Genomic DNA, 18,374 nt, shown 5'->3' with positions numbered 1-18,374 from the left:
GGCTGAGGCGGGAGGATTTCTTGAGCCCAGGAGTTTGAAGCTCCACTGAGCCATGATCATGCCACTGTACTCCAGCCTGGGTGAAGGACTGAGAGCCTGTCTCAATAAAAACAAACAACAAAAAAAACTCTCTAAAGTCAGGATCTTTGACTGTTTTGTGTGAATTCATGAGTGAATGTACGTTTATTAGGAATGTACATGTCTTTTTTAAGGCCAATCAAAGTAGGTAAATAAGAATTACTAATCAGTGAGCTCCTCCCAAATGCCAATTTATGGTTCTCAGATATCTTATACTTGTTGCAGCATAGCTTCTCACGCCTTTCTTTTCATTTGTAACCAATTCCTTTCCATTTTATTATCATATATATTATGATTATGTTTATAACTCAGTAATGTTTCCAGTAGCGTTTTCATGAATTACCATGAAAACAATTGAATGACTTAATTGGTCATTTATTGCTATCTACATTGCATAACTCAGGATGTTAAAAATGGGAAAATCTTCATAATTCCTTTGTAGTAATACACTTGTACCACTTGGTAAGAAGTAAAGATCAGTGGGCAAATTATGGAAACAAAGAGATTAGAAGAGACACCAAGTAGTAGAGACTGCTTTTATTATCATTCTTTCTTTTCCTCCATTTCTAAGACATATTTCTGTGGCTTCGGTGATGGTTGAATACAAAGAAATCTATATATGAAGAAATTTAGGAAAATTCTCCTAAGTTATCAATCCAACATATGCAATCCTCACATCTCAATAATTATATCAAATTTCATTTATACCTAACATAAGTCCATTCTGATTCAGAAGGCAGATTATCAGAGTGGCTAAGGACATGGTTTGCGGAACCAGGATCTCTGATCTTGAAATTTATGTCTGGCTCCTGCTAGCTATATGGAGGCAGAAATTTAGTTAACTCTTATGTACCCTATTTTTTATCCTTATAATGTAATTAGTGCCACTCATATGAAATTTTATAAGGATTAAATAATATATATAACCTTCTTATAATAGGTCCTATCAAATGGTAGATGCTGGTGTTGGTTTTTCCCTACTTTTCTTCTGGATTCACTGAGGGCTTCACTGCCTTCCTCTGTGTCCTGAAAGACTAACTTTCATGGTCTTCCTTACTTAGGCTCCCATAACCTCTGACTTCTGGTTGGATTTGCAGTTGGAGACCATGAAAAGAGATAGACAAGAGGAGTGAGATCAGTGTATCCCTTATTCCCAGTTCCTCATAGCCTGATTTTGGTATTGGCAGTGATTCTCTTTCTTTTTCTGCACTGTAGCTCACTGCTACTATGAGTGATGGTCTCTCTCCCATGGCTCTATTGCTTTGTCTAGTAATACTGCTTCCTCCCATGCCTTATCAGTCTTCATGTAAGTCAATGCTTTCTGTGCATCTAGGTCCTGGTGATTCAACACTCCTTGTTGATTCCTTTAACACTATTTACATCTTCGTCAATAATACCTCTATTTAACTCTTCAATGAAATGTTTGAGAGCACCACTTATTTGCCCATGGGATCACAAACAGTAGAGTGCTGAATTGTGTAGTTTAAAATAAATATGAAGTTATTTATTTCAAGTAAATAAAATATCAACAGTCATAAGAATGGGAATTTCAAAATTTTGGTAAGAAAAATCCATTTTATTAACCTGGTGTAATTGATAATATAAAATTTCTTAAGAAAAGAGGGAGTGGGTAGAGCTAAGACTAGATTTCAGTTTCAATAGAAGAAAGGAGGAAGTACCTTCTTCCAATGTACACATTGGTCCTTTCCCTTTTCTCTTCTGGAAAGTGTTGGACGTAAATACTTGGAATATAAGGGGGTGGGAGGTTGCGTTTAGGTGACAACATCAAGTTGAGTATAGGTCAAATCCTAGTTTCAGGGTTTAGTGAGGTAAAGCCTCAAGATTTGGGAGTTGCTGGGTGGGGTAAGGGGAGAGTGGTTCTCAGTGTTGAGTAGAAGAAGCTTGCAAGGCCATATAACTAAGAGCTAGACCTGAAAAGGCACTTGTAGAAAATAAATTAGAAGGGAATGACTGGTTTCCATTCTCACAGTAGTTACAGAAAGACACAGGAAGCATGCAAAATTATTAAACACAATGATTGTATATTGTAGTAATGTAATAAGTGTAACAACCTGTTACTCAACTGGCACCCAGCTGATAAGTCCATCATAGAAGACTTGAAAAAAAAAAAAACAAAAACACTGCTTCCATGTCTCCAGTCACAAAACCATATTCAATATCTGTGCAGGGCTAAGCTTGCAGGAAATAGAGATTATTAAGAGTCATGAAGGTGAACCTGGGGTATGCAGGCGTTAACACTGTGTGAAGTGCTACTATTTCATGAACAAAATAGCAATTGTTTTATTCAGCCTGGAAATGAATTTAACATAATTGTAGCTACAATCCTTCCCAATAAAACTCACTTTCACCTTATTCAGACGTAAGCATTTTCAACTCTCAAGTCAAACAAAATTCTATAGACACCTCAGTTCTCACACTTATCACAGTAGGACTGGAGACAGTATAATGTATCATTAAGAGGGAAGGGGTTAATGTCTAGAATCTGACTTCCTGAATTTGAATCCTAACTCTGCTACTTACTGTCTGTAAAACCACAAGGCTCAGGTAATACTTACCAGAGCAGTTACCACACGTAGAATCGCTCCTTGCATGTTATTCTTCAATTTCTTGTAGGTTCATGTATTTATGAACATTATACAGATAGTAAGTAGCAGAGTTAGGATTCAAATTCAGGAAGTCTGATTCTAGACCTTAACCCCTTCCCTTAATGATAAGATATATATACACATACATGTATGTATTTCAACTTCTGGATGTCTCAGTTTCCTCTTGAGGTCAGAATATTACCTATTTCTTGAGAATATTGTGAGGACAAAATAATACATGCAAAAGACTTAGTAAAGTAGCTTGCACATAGTAAATACAGTTAACACTCCATATCCACAGGTTCTGCATCTGCAGACTCAACTCCATAGATTCAACAAACTGAGGCTCAAAAATATTAGGAAAAAAAAATAAAAACAACAAAAATAAATATATAATTCGGTAGAGCCACTACTTACATAGCATTTACACTGTATTAGGTATTAAGAGTAATCTAAAATGCTTTAAAGCATATGAGAGGAGGTACATAGGTTATATGCAAATACTATATCATTTTATATCAGAAACTTAAGAATTTGCAGATTTTGGTGTGGGGGTTTCCTGGAACCAATGCCTCATAGACAAGCAAGTGTCAACCATATTTAATCAATCTGAGCTGTTTTTCTCTATGTGCATCAACCTAACAGGATTCTATGAATACTTTGAGGACAAGGTCTATATATTATTTCTGTTATATCCATTACTGAGTCTATCATATAGTAACTACAAAATAAATATTTGCTTAAAACTGATTGAGGTTAATTGGACTTAAAGATTTGTTTTCTTTTCTCAAAGGAAAACAAAGCACATATACCGTCTTTCATTGCAATCATCACTGGAGTTTTCATGCTAATCACTGGAGGAAAGACTATTAATAATTTGCTGTACTTTAAATATCTGTCTTTTTTTAATATTAGTGCATCAATGTAAATGCATATCTACACCCTTAGGTACATACAGAAGCGAATTCAGATTTAAGTTGTGAAATACTTACAATTATTTACCAAAAGCAATTAAGCCCTTTTAAAAATAATAACTAGGAATAATTTATGGGCCACAAAAAAAGAAGAACAGGGCACTCACTTGAATGTCCTTTCATAGAAAATATGCACAAATCCACTTTTTTGACAATAAAATTACATTGCATATATTTAATTTGCAGTAAACAATGTACAAAGGGCAGCAACTGGTGTTATAAAATTTGATGAACATCCAATTAGCATTAACATATCAAAAAGTCTTCCTCTCCTATTTACTAATTCTGCAATTTACCTAGCCCATAGGAAAATCTTTTTCAAAATTAAAAACAAGTAGACTTTTCTGAAGAAAAATAAAGTAGTAACTATGGACTACTACATTTTGAAACAGGCTATAAACTAGCACATGATTAAACACATTGGAATAGCAAAGGAGAATGTATGCCTTCGTGGTTTATGGCTATTTAGACAGAGCCCATTTGAGTATTTTACTGTTTAAGAATATTTCTATTAACATCTTATTGTATGTATCTATTAGGAAAGAAAACTATAATGTATAGAATTATAACAATTACCATTTATTGACTTTTTAATAAGTAAATGAAATTGTAACAGATCTTTCCCAGGTATACAGTAGACTCTTCTTATCCATGGTTGCTCTTTCACCAGTTTCGGTTACTCCCCAATCAGCCATGGTCCAAAAAATATTAAATGAAAACTTCCAGAAATAAACAATTTATAAGTTTTGAATTTAACATTGTTCTAAGCAGCATGATGAAATCTCACACCATCCCACTGACATGCCCTGGATGTGAATCATCCCTTTGTCCAGCATATCCACACTCTATAACCTATAAGCCCTACACAATGTGATTGTGTTGGAAGAAAACAAAACTATCCACAGTTTCAGGCATCCACTGGGGGTCTTGGAATGCATCCCCCGCAGATAAGGGGAAACTACTGTAATCCTATTCAACATTCACAGAATCACTAGATAAGTTCTATCAAGACAGAATTATATCTGCCATTTTATTTGTCAATGTCCTCTGTAATCAGCACTGAGCCTGGAATCCAGTAGATGTATTAAACAGTAGATGCCTATTAAACAACAGCTTCCCTTTGAAGTAGGTTCTTACAAGAAAAAGATTCTTAGTTTGTTAATATTTCACTATTACAGAATGTACATTTTACCAAATCTACCATTGTTTGGCATGGTCAGGGTTATGTTCCTTTACAGTTTCAATGTTCACTATATGTTCACTATCTATGTTCACTACAGTTTTAATGAAAGAAGGCCTGAGACATACCTTTACTTTATCATGTGTAGAAAACTGTAGGATGGAGATTGAGCCTAAAATTTCTAAGAAAATTCCTAACACATGCACTGTAGTTAAAAGTCTGCAAAACTGTGATCCTGATCCATGTAAATTGAAGGCTGTGAAATATGACCATTAAAAAATCTTAGAAAGCGTATTTAGAATTTGTTAAAATCTCTTTTAAGATTATGTCATCAGTTAATAAAGAAAGAAATATAGGATAAAGTAACCTCCAAAAGTCAAAACCACGAGGCTCAGATAATACTTACCAGAACAGTTACTACACGTAGAACCACTCCACGCATGTTATTCTCCAATTTCTTGTCAGTCAGTGACCCATTCAGACCTGTGACAGGATTCCAGCACCCAAGCTGAAAGATAAGACAACTTTGGTCATTTTTCTGCCTGAAGAACAGTCCCATCACCTCTGTATAATCCTTATGGAGAACTATGTGATAGCTCTTAGAATAATTGGTATGGAAAGAGTACTGCACAGGTTTTCTTTTTAAATAGGAAATGAAGTTATTGGATATGCCATTTCTTGCTTTTAAATATCATCATATGGCACATGACAGTACCCAATGTGCTTTAGGAGGCTCATTGAGGACATTTTACTTAATGAGGAGTTATGTATACACCAATCACTCAGTCCCAGTAATGCACTAATTGGAAAAATAATAGCACATATAACTCTAACATAATGTCTTTTTTAATATATCAATTACTGTAAGTTAGATTCTCTAATAGTTTCAATGGTTTTAATTTGATCTTATATGGACTTTACTGGGAAAAAAGACACTATTTTTAATATGGTTAGAAGGGCAACTGCTTTTATTTGAAAAAAATCATGTGTATGTCTTTGTTTTCAAAGTATTCATAGCACATAAAACAATATAATTTGCCTTTTTGGCAGTGTTATCAATTTGCTTGGAATATTTTGGCAGCAGCCTTTCCCTTAAAGTCTTGCAATGACTCACTGCTCTTTACTCATCCAAATAGTAGTTTAATTTTATGCTGTTATATAGGTCTTATCTCTTGGAATGTACAAATCTGACGGCTACCAGTTTTTAAATTACTGTCTATATATCTGAATGGGATAAAAATTGATGACTCTTAATCAAAAATATGGAGAAAAGAAAGAGATGATTTGACTTGAATTAGCAGATAACTGTTTACAGAACAAGGCTACAGAGAGAGAGAATGTTGTAATGCACATCTTGAGAAGAAATTTCCTATTATTCATCCTGAAAGCAGATCCATGAGCCTTCACATTTGGGAACATATTCCGCATGTGCACACTTAAAAATGTAACAGATCTTTCATCATATTCAGAGATTAACTGAATGGTCATAGGGGCAAATGGTTATTTGTGCTGTTTCCTCCGGATGATTGTGATTTATTTCTTTTTATTGCGGTTTGTCTGTAGCTTCCAAAGTCATCTACATACTGGCTGGCAAGTCTCCCCCACAAATAAACAATTTAGGTGCTTCCTATTAAAACCCAAGTTTCCCTTTAAGCTCCCCAAAAGGTGTTTAATTAAGAAAACAAAAATGTACATAATATATCTTAAGACAAGGGAATGTCACAGTATAAACAGCAGAGCCAGCTTTTTCCTTATTAAAATAATTTGGGAAAGGCTGCTAATTGTTAGTTTCAACTGTAAAAGCACATTAAATTCATACAATGATATGTCATTCTTAGTTACATAAAAAGCCTAATTAGAACTTAGATCCAATTAGCAAATCCAAATGTGTTGAAAGTCTAATTATCAAAGACATTGTGGTCCTCTTGCCAAATTTAAAACTTTATGAAATTTCTTTTGAGCTTTTCTCTTCTGAGGTCAACAAAAGTCTATCTTCAATTACATTCCCTGATGTGTGCTTTTTCTAATTACTTCCTCAAGAGGATTTTACTTTCCTAGACCAAATAATATTGGTGGAAAAAGTGATCTATAACATTAAGTGAAGAGCTATTCCAATGTGCTATCTCCACATATTACAACCATATAACTTAATTTTAAGCTTAACGAATAGCTTTTAAGATATAATCTTGTTCATGGTAAATATGTCTAAGCTGCCAAAGCACACAGGAATTTCTTTTCTGTCCCCCTTAAATTCGTCTCTTAAGTTTGGTGAACCTATTGTCAGTTTGTGTAAATAAATGACAACTATTAGCACCAACTTGACTGTACCATTTTGGTGTATTGAGTAGTCAAAAATATCAGCAACTGGATTAACAGTGAAACCTGAGCCATTTGTTTCAACAATGCTATGGACAAACATTTATAAATATATAATTTCCAGTTTCCTCAGAATGATGTTTTCTTTTAAACATAACTGAACATTGTCAATGGTTTTATAATTCTAAAGCATTCTAGTATTTGGAGGTTCCAAATAATGACAGCAAAAAAGCATTTGAAGTAGGTAGAATAGGTAAATATATCTCATCTTCTAACCTAGGCAATGACTTAAACATTATTTATACCATGTATAATATTTCTTTTCATTTTAAAAACGTTTAATATTTGGCTAGACTCTCTCATATGTATTACAAGACAATAATTTCTCTCCTCTGCTTGACAAAGACTTTTCACCTTTCTGTGTTCTCCTTTTTTTTCCGCCTGACTCATACATCCTTTGATAACAGCATTTGTACAGTTGTTCTTCTTCTTAATAACAGCAGTCTAGATTTTAGGATTGGTAAGTTCCATTTACTTGTTCTTCCTTCAAATATACAAACAAATTTTAATGTTTCCTAAATATTAGCTGTGGATGTCAAGAGTTAGGATGCTCAAAGACTGAATTTGGGAGTAAAGAATGTTTAGGATACAGATTATCTGGAAAACTAGAAATAAAGTACATTCTCTTATCACATATGATAATGGGGTATAACTAAGAAATTATTAAGGAAATAAAATAATACTTATTTCCTATATTGATTACATTTTTGAACACTGTTAAATACTTTCTATGTGTCAGCCATGGTACTGAGCTTTTTATACATGTAAGCTTCACAATGACCATATGAGAAGGTGCCCTTACCATTATTATTTAACAGACAAGAAAACTAAGGACTTCATTAAGATCACATATATACTAAGAGGTAAAATTAGTATTTAATTCACTTCTTTTTAAAGTCCAGATACAGCATTTTTCATTGAGGTGTTGTTTTATAACTTATGAATCTTTTTCATAAATGTGATCTATTTAAGGTAGGAAGGGAAGATATTTCTACTTTATAGTCAACGACATTGAGACTCAGAATTGTTAAGTGTTTTGTTTTATACTCCTAGACTCAAGGGATTCTCCCACCTCAGCCTCCCAAAATGCTGAGATTATAGGTTTAAGCCACAGCACCCAGTCTGGATTTCTCATTTTAACATTCTTTAATTTCTGTTCATATCCACTTACCTCCCTAAGGTTCATTTCAAGCTTTTTTGTTTGATTATAATAACTTTTTAAAATAATAAGCAATGAAAATGAGTTAGATTCATATAGATTCAAATTGAATTTGTATCAGCAACTGGTAATGTTTCTTGTTGCATAGCAAGAATGACAGGCATAGTGTTTGATAAAAACTAGAAGAATTTCACTTAGGTTCAAGTGTGAGGCTTATCTAACAAGTCCTCTGGTTTCGATGTCTGAATTCTCATTAATTTGACTTCTCTGGTTATGTGGAGGTGGTTGTTTTTGTCTGCTGTGTCTTTGATTTTGTTTCTGTTTTTTTTAACAATGAGTCCAAGACTAGTAAAGAGAACACACACACAAAATCTCATACTGTCTATTCAGCTGAGTGCTTCCTAAATAAAAAACAATAAAGATGGCCCTTGCAGCACATGAGACTTAGAGAAAGTCACACTGCTGATGGCAAAACAAGATTCACTATCTTCAGTGGTCTGGCAATCTGAAGAAAATTTAGAAGGGATAAAAAAAGTAAACCCAATTCAATTTCCTTTCAATTGCAGTATATTGATTTTCTATAGTATTTTCTGGTTATTGATTTCCTATAGTATTTTCTGTCATTTTAAGACCTTAAAATGCCTAGTGCTTTAATTATTTCCTTCATTGGAGCTTTGGCAATAATAACCTTGTAACATTCTGTTAAAATTAATGTAATATCTTGTGTTCAACAAACTGGATTGATGTATTTGCATGAGCACAGTAGCCTGCTCCTAACATGTGTACTAATGATCAAGTTTTAAATATTTACTCTTTCTTCCTCAATGTTTCCACTTCTTATTTGCCATGGGCTGTAAGGAATGACTTGTGACTCTTGGGTTTTACATTATTTTTCAGGCAGTGTTATAATGTCAAAAAGAGCTGAACAGCTCGATTTTAATTTTATGCTCAATAGTTTGTAGGCTTTAATAACAGGAGTCAGGAGAGATCTTAATTGAATACCAAATGGAATTCTCTCCATTTATTAGCTTGTATTCATATGGAACAAATGAAGCCCGTCTGTATGACCAATGCTCCAGCTACCGGACACAAAATATCCACTGCACTGAGGACCTATGCTACCGGCCACAATGTTTTGTTTACTTGATTTCTCAGCTGACAAAAAGAGGAAACAAAAAGCCATAGGCAAAGCAGCTTAAAAGCCAGCCACTTAGAAATGTGCAGCATTTATTTGGTAGATATTCTGTAAGGGGATAGAAAGTGTAAAAAATACATATGGCAGGTTGACTCAGATACATGTTTTATAGAAGTAAATTGGAATGTTTTCCACTTTGACATGTGAATGAATGCAGTGTGCCAGTAATCTCTCCAATGATAATTTTCTTTATGGTATTTCCACCTGCAAAATAGGTTCAATTTGTAAAATGTGTTCCCTAGAGGATGATTATATGCTCCTAAGATTCTATTACTACAGTTTGGTCATTACTATAAAGTAGTAGTCGTTCTTGAGATTATGTGGAATAGCCTTAGCACTTGAGCTTCCTTCAGGAGAAAATGTCTTTGAAAAGTCAGAAAAAAAAATCATATGATTCAACCACTTTTATCTCCCTGTTTCACTACTGAAAACAGAACCTTCATACTATGTAACAAGAACTTGTTAACTGATTCCTACAAACGAAGAAAACATGAGAACCAGCATATATATACACACACACACATATACAAATATGTATACATATATCTATATATAGACATATTTGAATAAATATATACATATATATGTCTATATACACATATGTATAACCCATAGATGTTTTATGCAGTCATAATAATCACTCTATTATCAACTAGCATTTAACTGATTTAATGATATTCTATTTTTATAGGTTTTCCTTTCTTTTATAATTCTTCTGGTATAAAATTACCATTACACTACATTTAGAGGCAATATAGCATACCAGTTCAGATAAGAAGCTCTAGAAGAAGACTGATTGAGTTCAAGTACCTGCTCTAACACTTACTTTGCGTGTGCTGTTGGGTTTCAGTTTTCTCATCTCTCAAATGCGAATAGTAAAAGTGACTTCCTCACACAGTTTTTGGGACCACTAACTGATTTAAAATATGTTAAGTGTTTAGAAGTGTTCATGACACACTGAGACTAAAGAAATGTTTGTTATTATTTTTCCTATATAATCAGAATTCTTTTGTTCCTTGCTCAGTCTCATTTTTCGGGTGACTTAGTAGTCTGAGTGATAAAACATGCCCTTAAAACTGTGGCTTTCAACTTTTGTTGACTATTAGAATATTTTGTTGACTATTGGAATGGAAAGCTTTAAAAAATTCTGATACTCCATCCAAACCCCAGGACAATTAAGTCAGAATCCCCAGGAGTATAACCAAGGCATCAGCAGTTTAAAAGCCTTTCCAGGTGATTCCAACATATAGCCAAGGTTGAAAACCACTGCCCTAAAACTCGCTTCAGGCTGGGTGCGGTGGCTCACGCCTGTAATCCCAACATTTTGGGAGGCCAAGGCGGGTAGATCACCTGAGGTCAGGAGTTCAAGACCAGCCTGGCCAACATGGTGAAACCCCATCTCTACTAAAAATACAAAAATCAGCCAGGTGTGGTGGCACATGCCTGTAATCCCAGCTACTTGGGGGGCTGAGGCGGGAGAATTGCTTGAACCTGGGAGATGGAGGTTGCCGTGAGCCGAGGGTGCCACTGCACTCCAGCCTAGGCAACAGAGCAAGACTGTCTCAAAAAAAGAAAAAAAAAACTTGCTTCAACACACAGGGAATGCAAACTCATAGAATGGCTACTTAACCTCTTTTAATAAAGTCATTATTTTGACTGGTTTCCTTTGTGAAAGCTAACTAGGGATATTGTCTCAAGTAAACTATTTTTTATAATAAATATGATATGAACCTATAAACTATGTGCCAGAATGATGACTACCTCATCCACAGTTGTACTCGTAGCTCTTATCATAGTATTGTTGTATTGGTACGTGGCAGGTTCGAATAAACAAATCCATGATTTAAAACTCCTGCTGTCCTCTTTATTCTTCTTTCTTTTTGGTTCTCCAGTTCAAGCTGAATGAAAAACCAAAATGTTTCCAACTAGACACCGTGTCCTAATATGATGTTGTATCCCTGAGAGTTTTCATGATTCTTCGGGGTCATTCCCCTCCCTCAAATTCTATTAGCTTTCCTTTTCTATCAGATCACAGTATTATTATTTTTTCTAATAATATTTTAGCATTTAATTATTACAACCTGATAAAAGTTGCTGGATTTTCTTCTCTTCTATTCCATTCTACCTTGAGACATTTTAAGATGTTCATTTTAAAATCACATTAAATTCTCACTGTCTTTCCTATCTCCTCCATTAAATAATTAAGCACTTAAGGCTCATGGGTACCATCTGAATCATTTTTCTGTCTATTACAGTGCCTTTTACCATGTTTTGTACCAGTAAGGTAATTTTTATGAAACTGACAAGGTTAGTGTAAAGCATCTCTATTGCAATTTAGATCTTTACTCCTAAACAATAAAAATCTCAAGCTCAGCAATCTCCTTATATTTCACTATCACTTCACTGTCTCTGCTTAGATACCTCAAAGGGAGCTCAGATATCTCTAAGATTAAGCTCACTATCTATCCCTACTATCAGCTCAGTCCCACTAGCCAAAAATCAAGCTGTCAGTCTCACCACCTCTCAGATCCAATCCTTTGCCCAGCTCTGCCAATTTCACCTCTTTAAAAATATCTCTTGAATCTATTTAACTCGTTCCTTCCTACCATCCTAGCCGAAGTTAACTTCATAGCTTCTCTTTACAGTCTTTCATTGCAAACATAAATTCTGAGATTATAACATCTGCTTAAAGTCTTTCCATAGTTTTCCACTATTCTCAAGATAAAGGCCAAACTTTGGATGTGGCCTACCAGAATTTGCATGATTTGTTATTATTTATATTCATAGATTCATGTCATAATGCCTTCCCTCTCATTCTTTGAATTCAAACCATATGATTCTTCCTATGGTTTCTTGAGTAAGGCATAACCCTCCTACATTGAAAATTTAAACATTGTTTCTAAAGCACTGACTAAAGTATATCAGAACCGCTAGGGGAGTTATAAAAAAAGATCCCAACACCAAAGCCACACCCCATGCCAATGAAATCAGAATCTGGGCATGAAATCTAGGCATCAGTATTGTGTAAAGTTATGAAGATGATTCCAAAGTAGAGCCAAATGTGAGAATCAGTGGTTTTGAATATACAGTTTTCCTTGACTGGAACAATCTTAAGACACCTGCAATTCTTTAATGAATTAGTCAAGTAATTTTTCCTCATCCTTTAGATCTCAATATAAACACCTGTAGTTTGGGGTAAACACTCCTTGATCTCCTGCCCCCACCCTAGGCTACCTCATATCACTGTAATATAGAATCATATTCCTCTCTTTTACAGTAATATTATAGTTAAGTTTTTTAAATATATATTTTGTATGATTAATATTTATTGCAGCAATTATCTATAAATTTCCATGTGTTCAAGAAAAATTACTGTTTTGTTTCCTCTTCCCATTTATTAAATACATAATTATTGGCACAAAGTGAGACTTCAATTTTTATTGGATACTAAACAAATTTAGATGATTTTTAAACAAGAAACTTAATACACATTAAAGTGATCGTACATCATTTCTTTCTTTTTTTTTTTTTTTTTTTTTGAGACAGAGTCTTGCTCTGTTGCCCAGACTGGAGTGCAGTGGCATTATCTCGGCTCACTTCGGCCTCGGCCTCAGCCTCGGCCTCCCAGGTTCAAGCGATTCTCTTGCGTCAGCCTGCCGAGTAGTTGGGATTACAGGCACACAGCACCATACCTGGCTAATTTTTGTATTTTTAGTAGAGATGGGGTTCCACCGTGTTGGCCAGGCTGGTCTCAAACTCCTGACCTCAGGTGATCCACCCACCTTGGCCTCCCAAAGTGCTGGGATTACAGGCATCAGCCACCGCGCCTGGCCTGTGCATCATTTCTTATATGATGCTTTAAATAAGTATCTCAATACATAGCCAACACTGTGTTACCAGCTATCAGCTGAGATTTTTCCCCCTTTTAAATTTAGATGGTGAATTTCCAACTGTCTTTCTTCCTGAGAGCAGAAAGGTTAAACTCTGTATAGTAAAGACCAAGGAACATTTTTCAAAAGCCTTCAATATGAGGAATAATGATATTACCTAACTCTGGAGAGGATAAAATAAGTTGTTTTATTGGAGCTATAATCTGAACAGTTATATACAAGCAACCATAGCAATAGTAATAATAAGAGTAATACCTAATCTATATTAGATACTTTTCGTCTACATTATATCTCACTTGAAAGAGAACCACCAACATACAAATGAAATATAAACAGTTGAAACTTTTGGGAGGATTTCTCCTAGAAATCCTCTCAAGGAATCCAGCTCCAAGTCAAAAGCCTCTGTATGATTTTGCCCTGCCCTAGGCAATACAAAGGCTTTGCCTGGGAGGCCTTCACAGAGGAAAGCTTCCCTCCCCAAACTGACTTGCACAGACAATGTGCTGCAGTGTCTGACGGGAGTTGCAGTCAAGGACTTAGGACCCCTGGCCAGCCACGTTTTATACATATTTGCATTCTTAGCCCAGGAGCCTCCATTCAGAGGCTTCTTTACTGGGGACTCTGAGATGAGGCTTTCCAGGAGCCTCTGCCAAGACCTGCTTGTTGGGAGGAGTGGGTACCCTGGAGGACACTTTTCTCCATTCTGACTTAGTACTTGGTACTTTCCCATTCCTAGATCTTCCCCTTGCTTCTTCTCCTGCCCTCAGGTCGATAAAACCATAGGAACTTTTTGTTTGGGGTTCCCTGAGCAGTAAGACAGTTATCCAAAACTGTACTAATGCATCTGACCCTTGCGTGGTGCCATTTGTAGGGAAAATGAAACACAGGTGAAGCTGGCACTTTCTTTCTGGACTCTTGATTATACTATCACAGTAAGTGGAATAAATGCTTAATTGTTACTTTCATTTTGGCTTGTTATCTTAACTGAATACTCCCACATCTGGCAGCTCAGCCCTCCCCAGCTCAGCTCAATTCTTAACATCTCCTATTTAATAATGGTGGTTTATATTTACTGAAGACTTCTTACGAAGCAGGTATTGTGCCAATCATTAGATATTATTTAATCTTTTTTTTTGCTATAATCCTGTCAGAATTATCCTGATATGATTATAATTATGCTAATCTTAACAGATGTGGAAATTGAGAATTAGAGGGATTAATTTACCTGTTCCAGGCTACTCAACTAACAAATGACATAGCTAGGATTTGAACACAGGCAGTGTAGCTCTAGAAACTGCTGTCATTTTTTACCTCAATCAATGAGACACTATTTCAGAGAGGAATTAGAGCAAGGGTCATGCAGACAGCCTTAATAGTTTTCAGTGCTCACTTCTCAAGTTCAGCTTTGTGTTTTGGGGTCCTTGAGAAAACACATTTTTTTTAAATAATAAACCCTTCTGTTTTGCTTCAACTATTCAAACTTGGTTTCTTTCACATGAGCTCAAAAATTTATATCTAACATATATGGATAGTATGGTAGATTTTGTGAATACATATCTAACTCAACATAGAGAAAGAAAGATATTTTTGAAAGACAGATAAAGAAGTAAAGAACATTAGGATGGGTAGTTAGATTTTATTTTCAGTAAAATCAGTTTTTTAAAAACCTTAGTTTCTCGATCTGAAAATGAAATGGTTTGGGAAAAGAATTCTACACTCAAAACTCACAGGTTATTAGTGGTTGGGTTTATTTTGTGAATAGTTTTTTTTATATTATCAGAAAACCAATGTAAAATATATAAACATTGATGTAAGTATTATTATTAGTAAGGATTAATGATATTTATAAAGGGGAAGCTTACGAAATAACTTATGTCCCCTACTAGACTGCAAGTTCCATAGGCAAAGTTCTTTGCCTCTTCTATTCACTGACATATGGCAAGCGCATGGAACAGGCCTACTATACAATTCACACACAATGAAAATTTATTGCATGAATAAATGGCTCTTATTTTTCTCAAAGAAAGAACTAAGTCTCAGCAGCATAGAGTAGTTTTGTGGCATGCAGGTTTTATTTCAAGATGAGGAATAAATCAGTTAGTCTCATAAAATGTCTAGCTTGGTGATTCTACAATTGTTTAATATGATTGGGTTCACACCAAGAGTCATCCCTATGATGAACAAGAGAGGGTTTCTTATTCAGGTTTTCTAAATTACTCTCGCTAGAGATAGTACAATCAACCATTGCAATCAGTTTATCTGATGCTAAGACCGACATGACACTTGTCTAGGTCACTGTATGATTCTTCCTTTCCAGCTCTCTTGCTATCAGATGCCTTGCTCTTGCTGAAAATGTGTATGGAGTTCTTGGGTTTCATTGGTAACTATGAATCATCAGATGAGGAAGTACGCCTCTGAGTATTTTTATCAACTTTGAAGAGAATTTTTATTTTATTGCAGAGTATTCCAAACATTTAAACAATTGAAACTCCCATAAATCATTAACTCAACAGGCATGTTGAAAATGTTAGCATACTTCAAAAAAGAATCATTTTTTCCTTGTGGATTTATGTGTTCTTCTAATTACTCTTTTGTTAGTCCTCCTAAATATGATTCCCATATCTGTGTCCATTCACAACTCTTAGCTATAACCATATATGTAAGATAAGCATGAGAAAGTCAGGCGTATTTTAAAAAGGAGGTCAGTACTAAGTGATTGATATGCAGCAAGAAATAATGCAGTGCATGATATGCAGCAAGAAACAATCTAGTGGATAATAATACAACCACCGTGCATTAGTGTAAATACATTATTCTCCCACCACTTAAAATTTATAATTAAGAAGACAGTTATTTATTAATTACCCACTATGCTGGTTTTACGGGGTACAAGGAAATATAGAACATCATCTTTAACCTCCAAGAGTTTGTGATTGTTTTTGAAATGACAAAACAGGAAAAAATTTTTAATGACAAAAAATTCCACTAGGCAGCATATGACTAATTCCCAAATGACTGCTATAAATAATAAGTGCTGAGTATGTTACAAAGGAGATATTTGTGAGAAAGGATCAGATGTCATCAAAGAAAATGATAAGAAAAAGCAGAGCACTGTGTGGTAGTCTGCCTGCAAGATGGCCACAGATAATTCCTTCTATCCCTGTGCACACATACCATTCTTCTTTCAAGAGATGGAGTCCACTTCCCTAATATTGTCGTGCTCCAAAATTCATATGTTGGAACTCAATTGTATTAAAGGTTTAATAAGGTGATTAATTCACAAGGGTTCTTCCCTCATGAATAGGATTAGCTCCCTTATAAAATGAACTGAAGGAAGTTGCCTTCCCCTTTGGCCATGTGAGGATACTGTTCACCCCTTCTGCAAGATGTGCCATCTACGAAGCAGAGAGCAAGCCTTCACCAGGTATTGAATCTGCTGATGCCTTGACTTCTCAGCCTCTAGAACTCTGAGAAATAAATTACTACTATTTATGAATTACCCAAACTAAGGTATTTTATTATAGAAGCTCAAAAGGTCTAAGACAGCCCCTTTTCTTGAATCTGAGTTTGCTCTGTGAGTTTTCTCCAGTAAAATGTGGCAGAAGTGATGATATATGATTTGGTGGCATGAATCTTAAGAGATCTCACAGGTTTTCTCCTCTCATTTTTGGAAGCCAATCAAGTGAAAAAGAAATAAAGAAATAAAAAAAGGCTGGTCCAGAGCAGGGGAAAACCAAGGTTGTGAGTGAGATGTGACCTGTGTAGGGGGTAGTGGCATCCCCATCCAGAGGACATTTCTCACAGCCATAGTCCACTAACAACAAAAATTAGAATTACAGCTGGTTCTCCCCAGCTTTCAAGGAGAGAAACAAGATTAGAAAGGAAGATTTTGGGAAGCTGGTAAAATAGAAAGCACCAGAAATCTGTCTCCCCATGTAGGCAACAACTGCACTGGCAGAATCTATCTGATATAAATATTCTGGAGTTCTGGAGTCTATTAAAGGCTTGAAACTTCCAGTGGAAAGCTTATAAGGAAAATTATGGTTACTTTTGATCAATTTAAGCTCTTAAAACAGTAGCAGCTACCTACCCTGACCCTTAGTCCAATGGCAGGCAGCCATGAATATGTTTCAGGAGCAACTTACATGTAGTTCACAGAAGCCAGCATGGGCAAAAGGAATGTTATAATCCAAATATTGGAGATCTGTGCTCTGATTGCTTACTGCTGCTTCTAATCACGGACTTGTAGACGAAGGGCTAGGTAGTCCCTGTTGTTGCACCTCCCCTCCATTGTTGCACACCCCTACCCCTCTGGCTGAAGTAATTTCCAGGGGATTTAAATGGCCAGTGCCCGCTTCCCACCTTCATTTTTCTCTTTTCCTCTTTTTGGAGGTAGACATTAAATACTAGGACATTTAAAAGCAACCACATACACACGGGAAATTAGAAAGTCGCTGTGTATGCCCAGGGAAAGGTGCAGGCTCAAAAGAGACTTGAGAAGACCTTAAATTTACGTACATCTCAGATTGATCCTTTGCACAGAGACAGTCTGGTCTACAACATTTAGAACAAAAGGGGAAAACCTAGGAAATTTCTCCTAGGAAAACCTAGGAGAAATAAGTACAATCTGATTGCCAGAGTTACTACATTACTACAGTCACATGTCTAATTTTCAACAAAAAAAATTATAAGGCATCCAAAGAAAGAGGAAAGAATGGCTCATTTAAAAATAAAATAAAATAAGCCAACAGAAACTGTCACTGAAAAAGACATGATGGGGGACCTACTGGACAACTGTAATAAAACAACTGTAATAAAGATGCTCAAAGAACTAAAAGAAAAGTAGAGGAAATCAAGAAATAATACATGAATAAATTATAAACATCCATAAAGAGATAGAAAACTTAAAAGTAGAA

The 18,374-nt window shown here is 35.3% G+C and overlaps 1 protein-coding gene across 1 annotated transcript in view; it reads right to left on the bottom strand.

The window, feature by feature from the left end:
* The window catches only part of GRID2 (glutamate ionotropic receptor delta type subunit 2), a 1,455,891-nt gene that overhangs the window by 355,596 nt on the left and 1,081,921 nt on the right, over positions 1-18,374 (bottom strand). Inside the window, exon 9 of the mRNA XM_031010484.3 lies at positions 5,245-5,346. Within this exon, the coding sequence (XP_030866344.1) occupies positions 5,245-5,346 (102 nt within the window). The remainder of the gene's footprint in view (positions 1-5,244; positions 5,347-18,374) is intronic.

The sequence above is a fragment of the Gorilla gorilla genome, chromosome 3 (genome assembly GCF_029281585.2).
Source record: "Gorilla gorilla gorilla isolate KB3781 chromosome 3, NHGRI_mGorGor1-v2.1_pri, whole genome shotgun sequence".
NCBI classification, from domain to species: Eukaryota; Metazoa; Chordata; class Mammalia; order Primates; family Hominidae; genus Gorilla; species Gorilla gorilla.
This window is presented reverse-complemented; position numbering and strand designations above follow the sequence as displayed.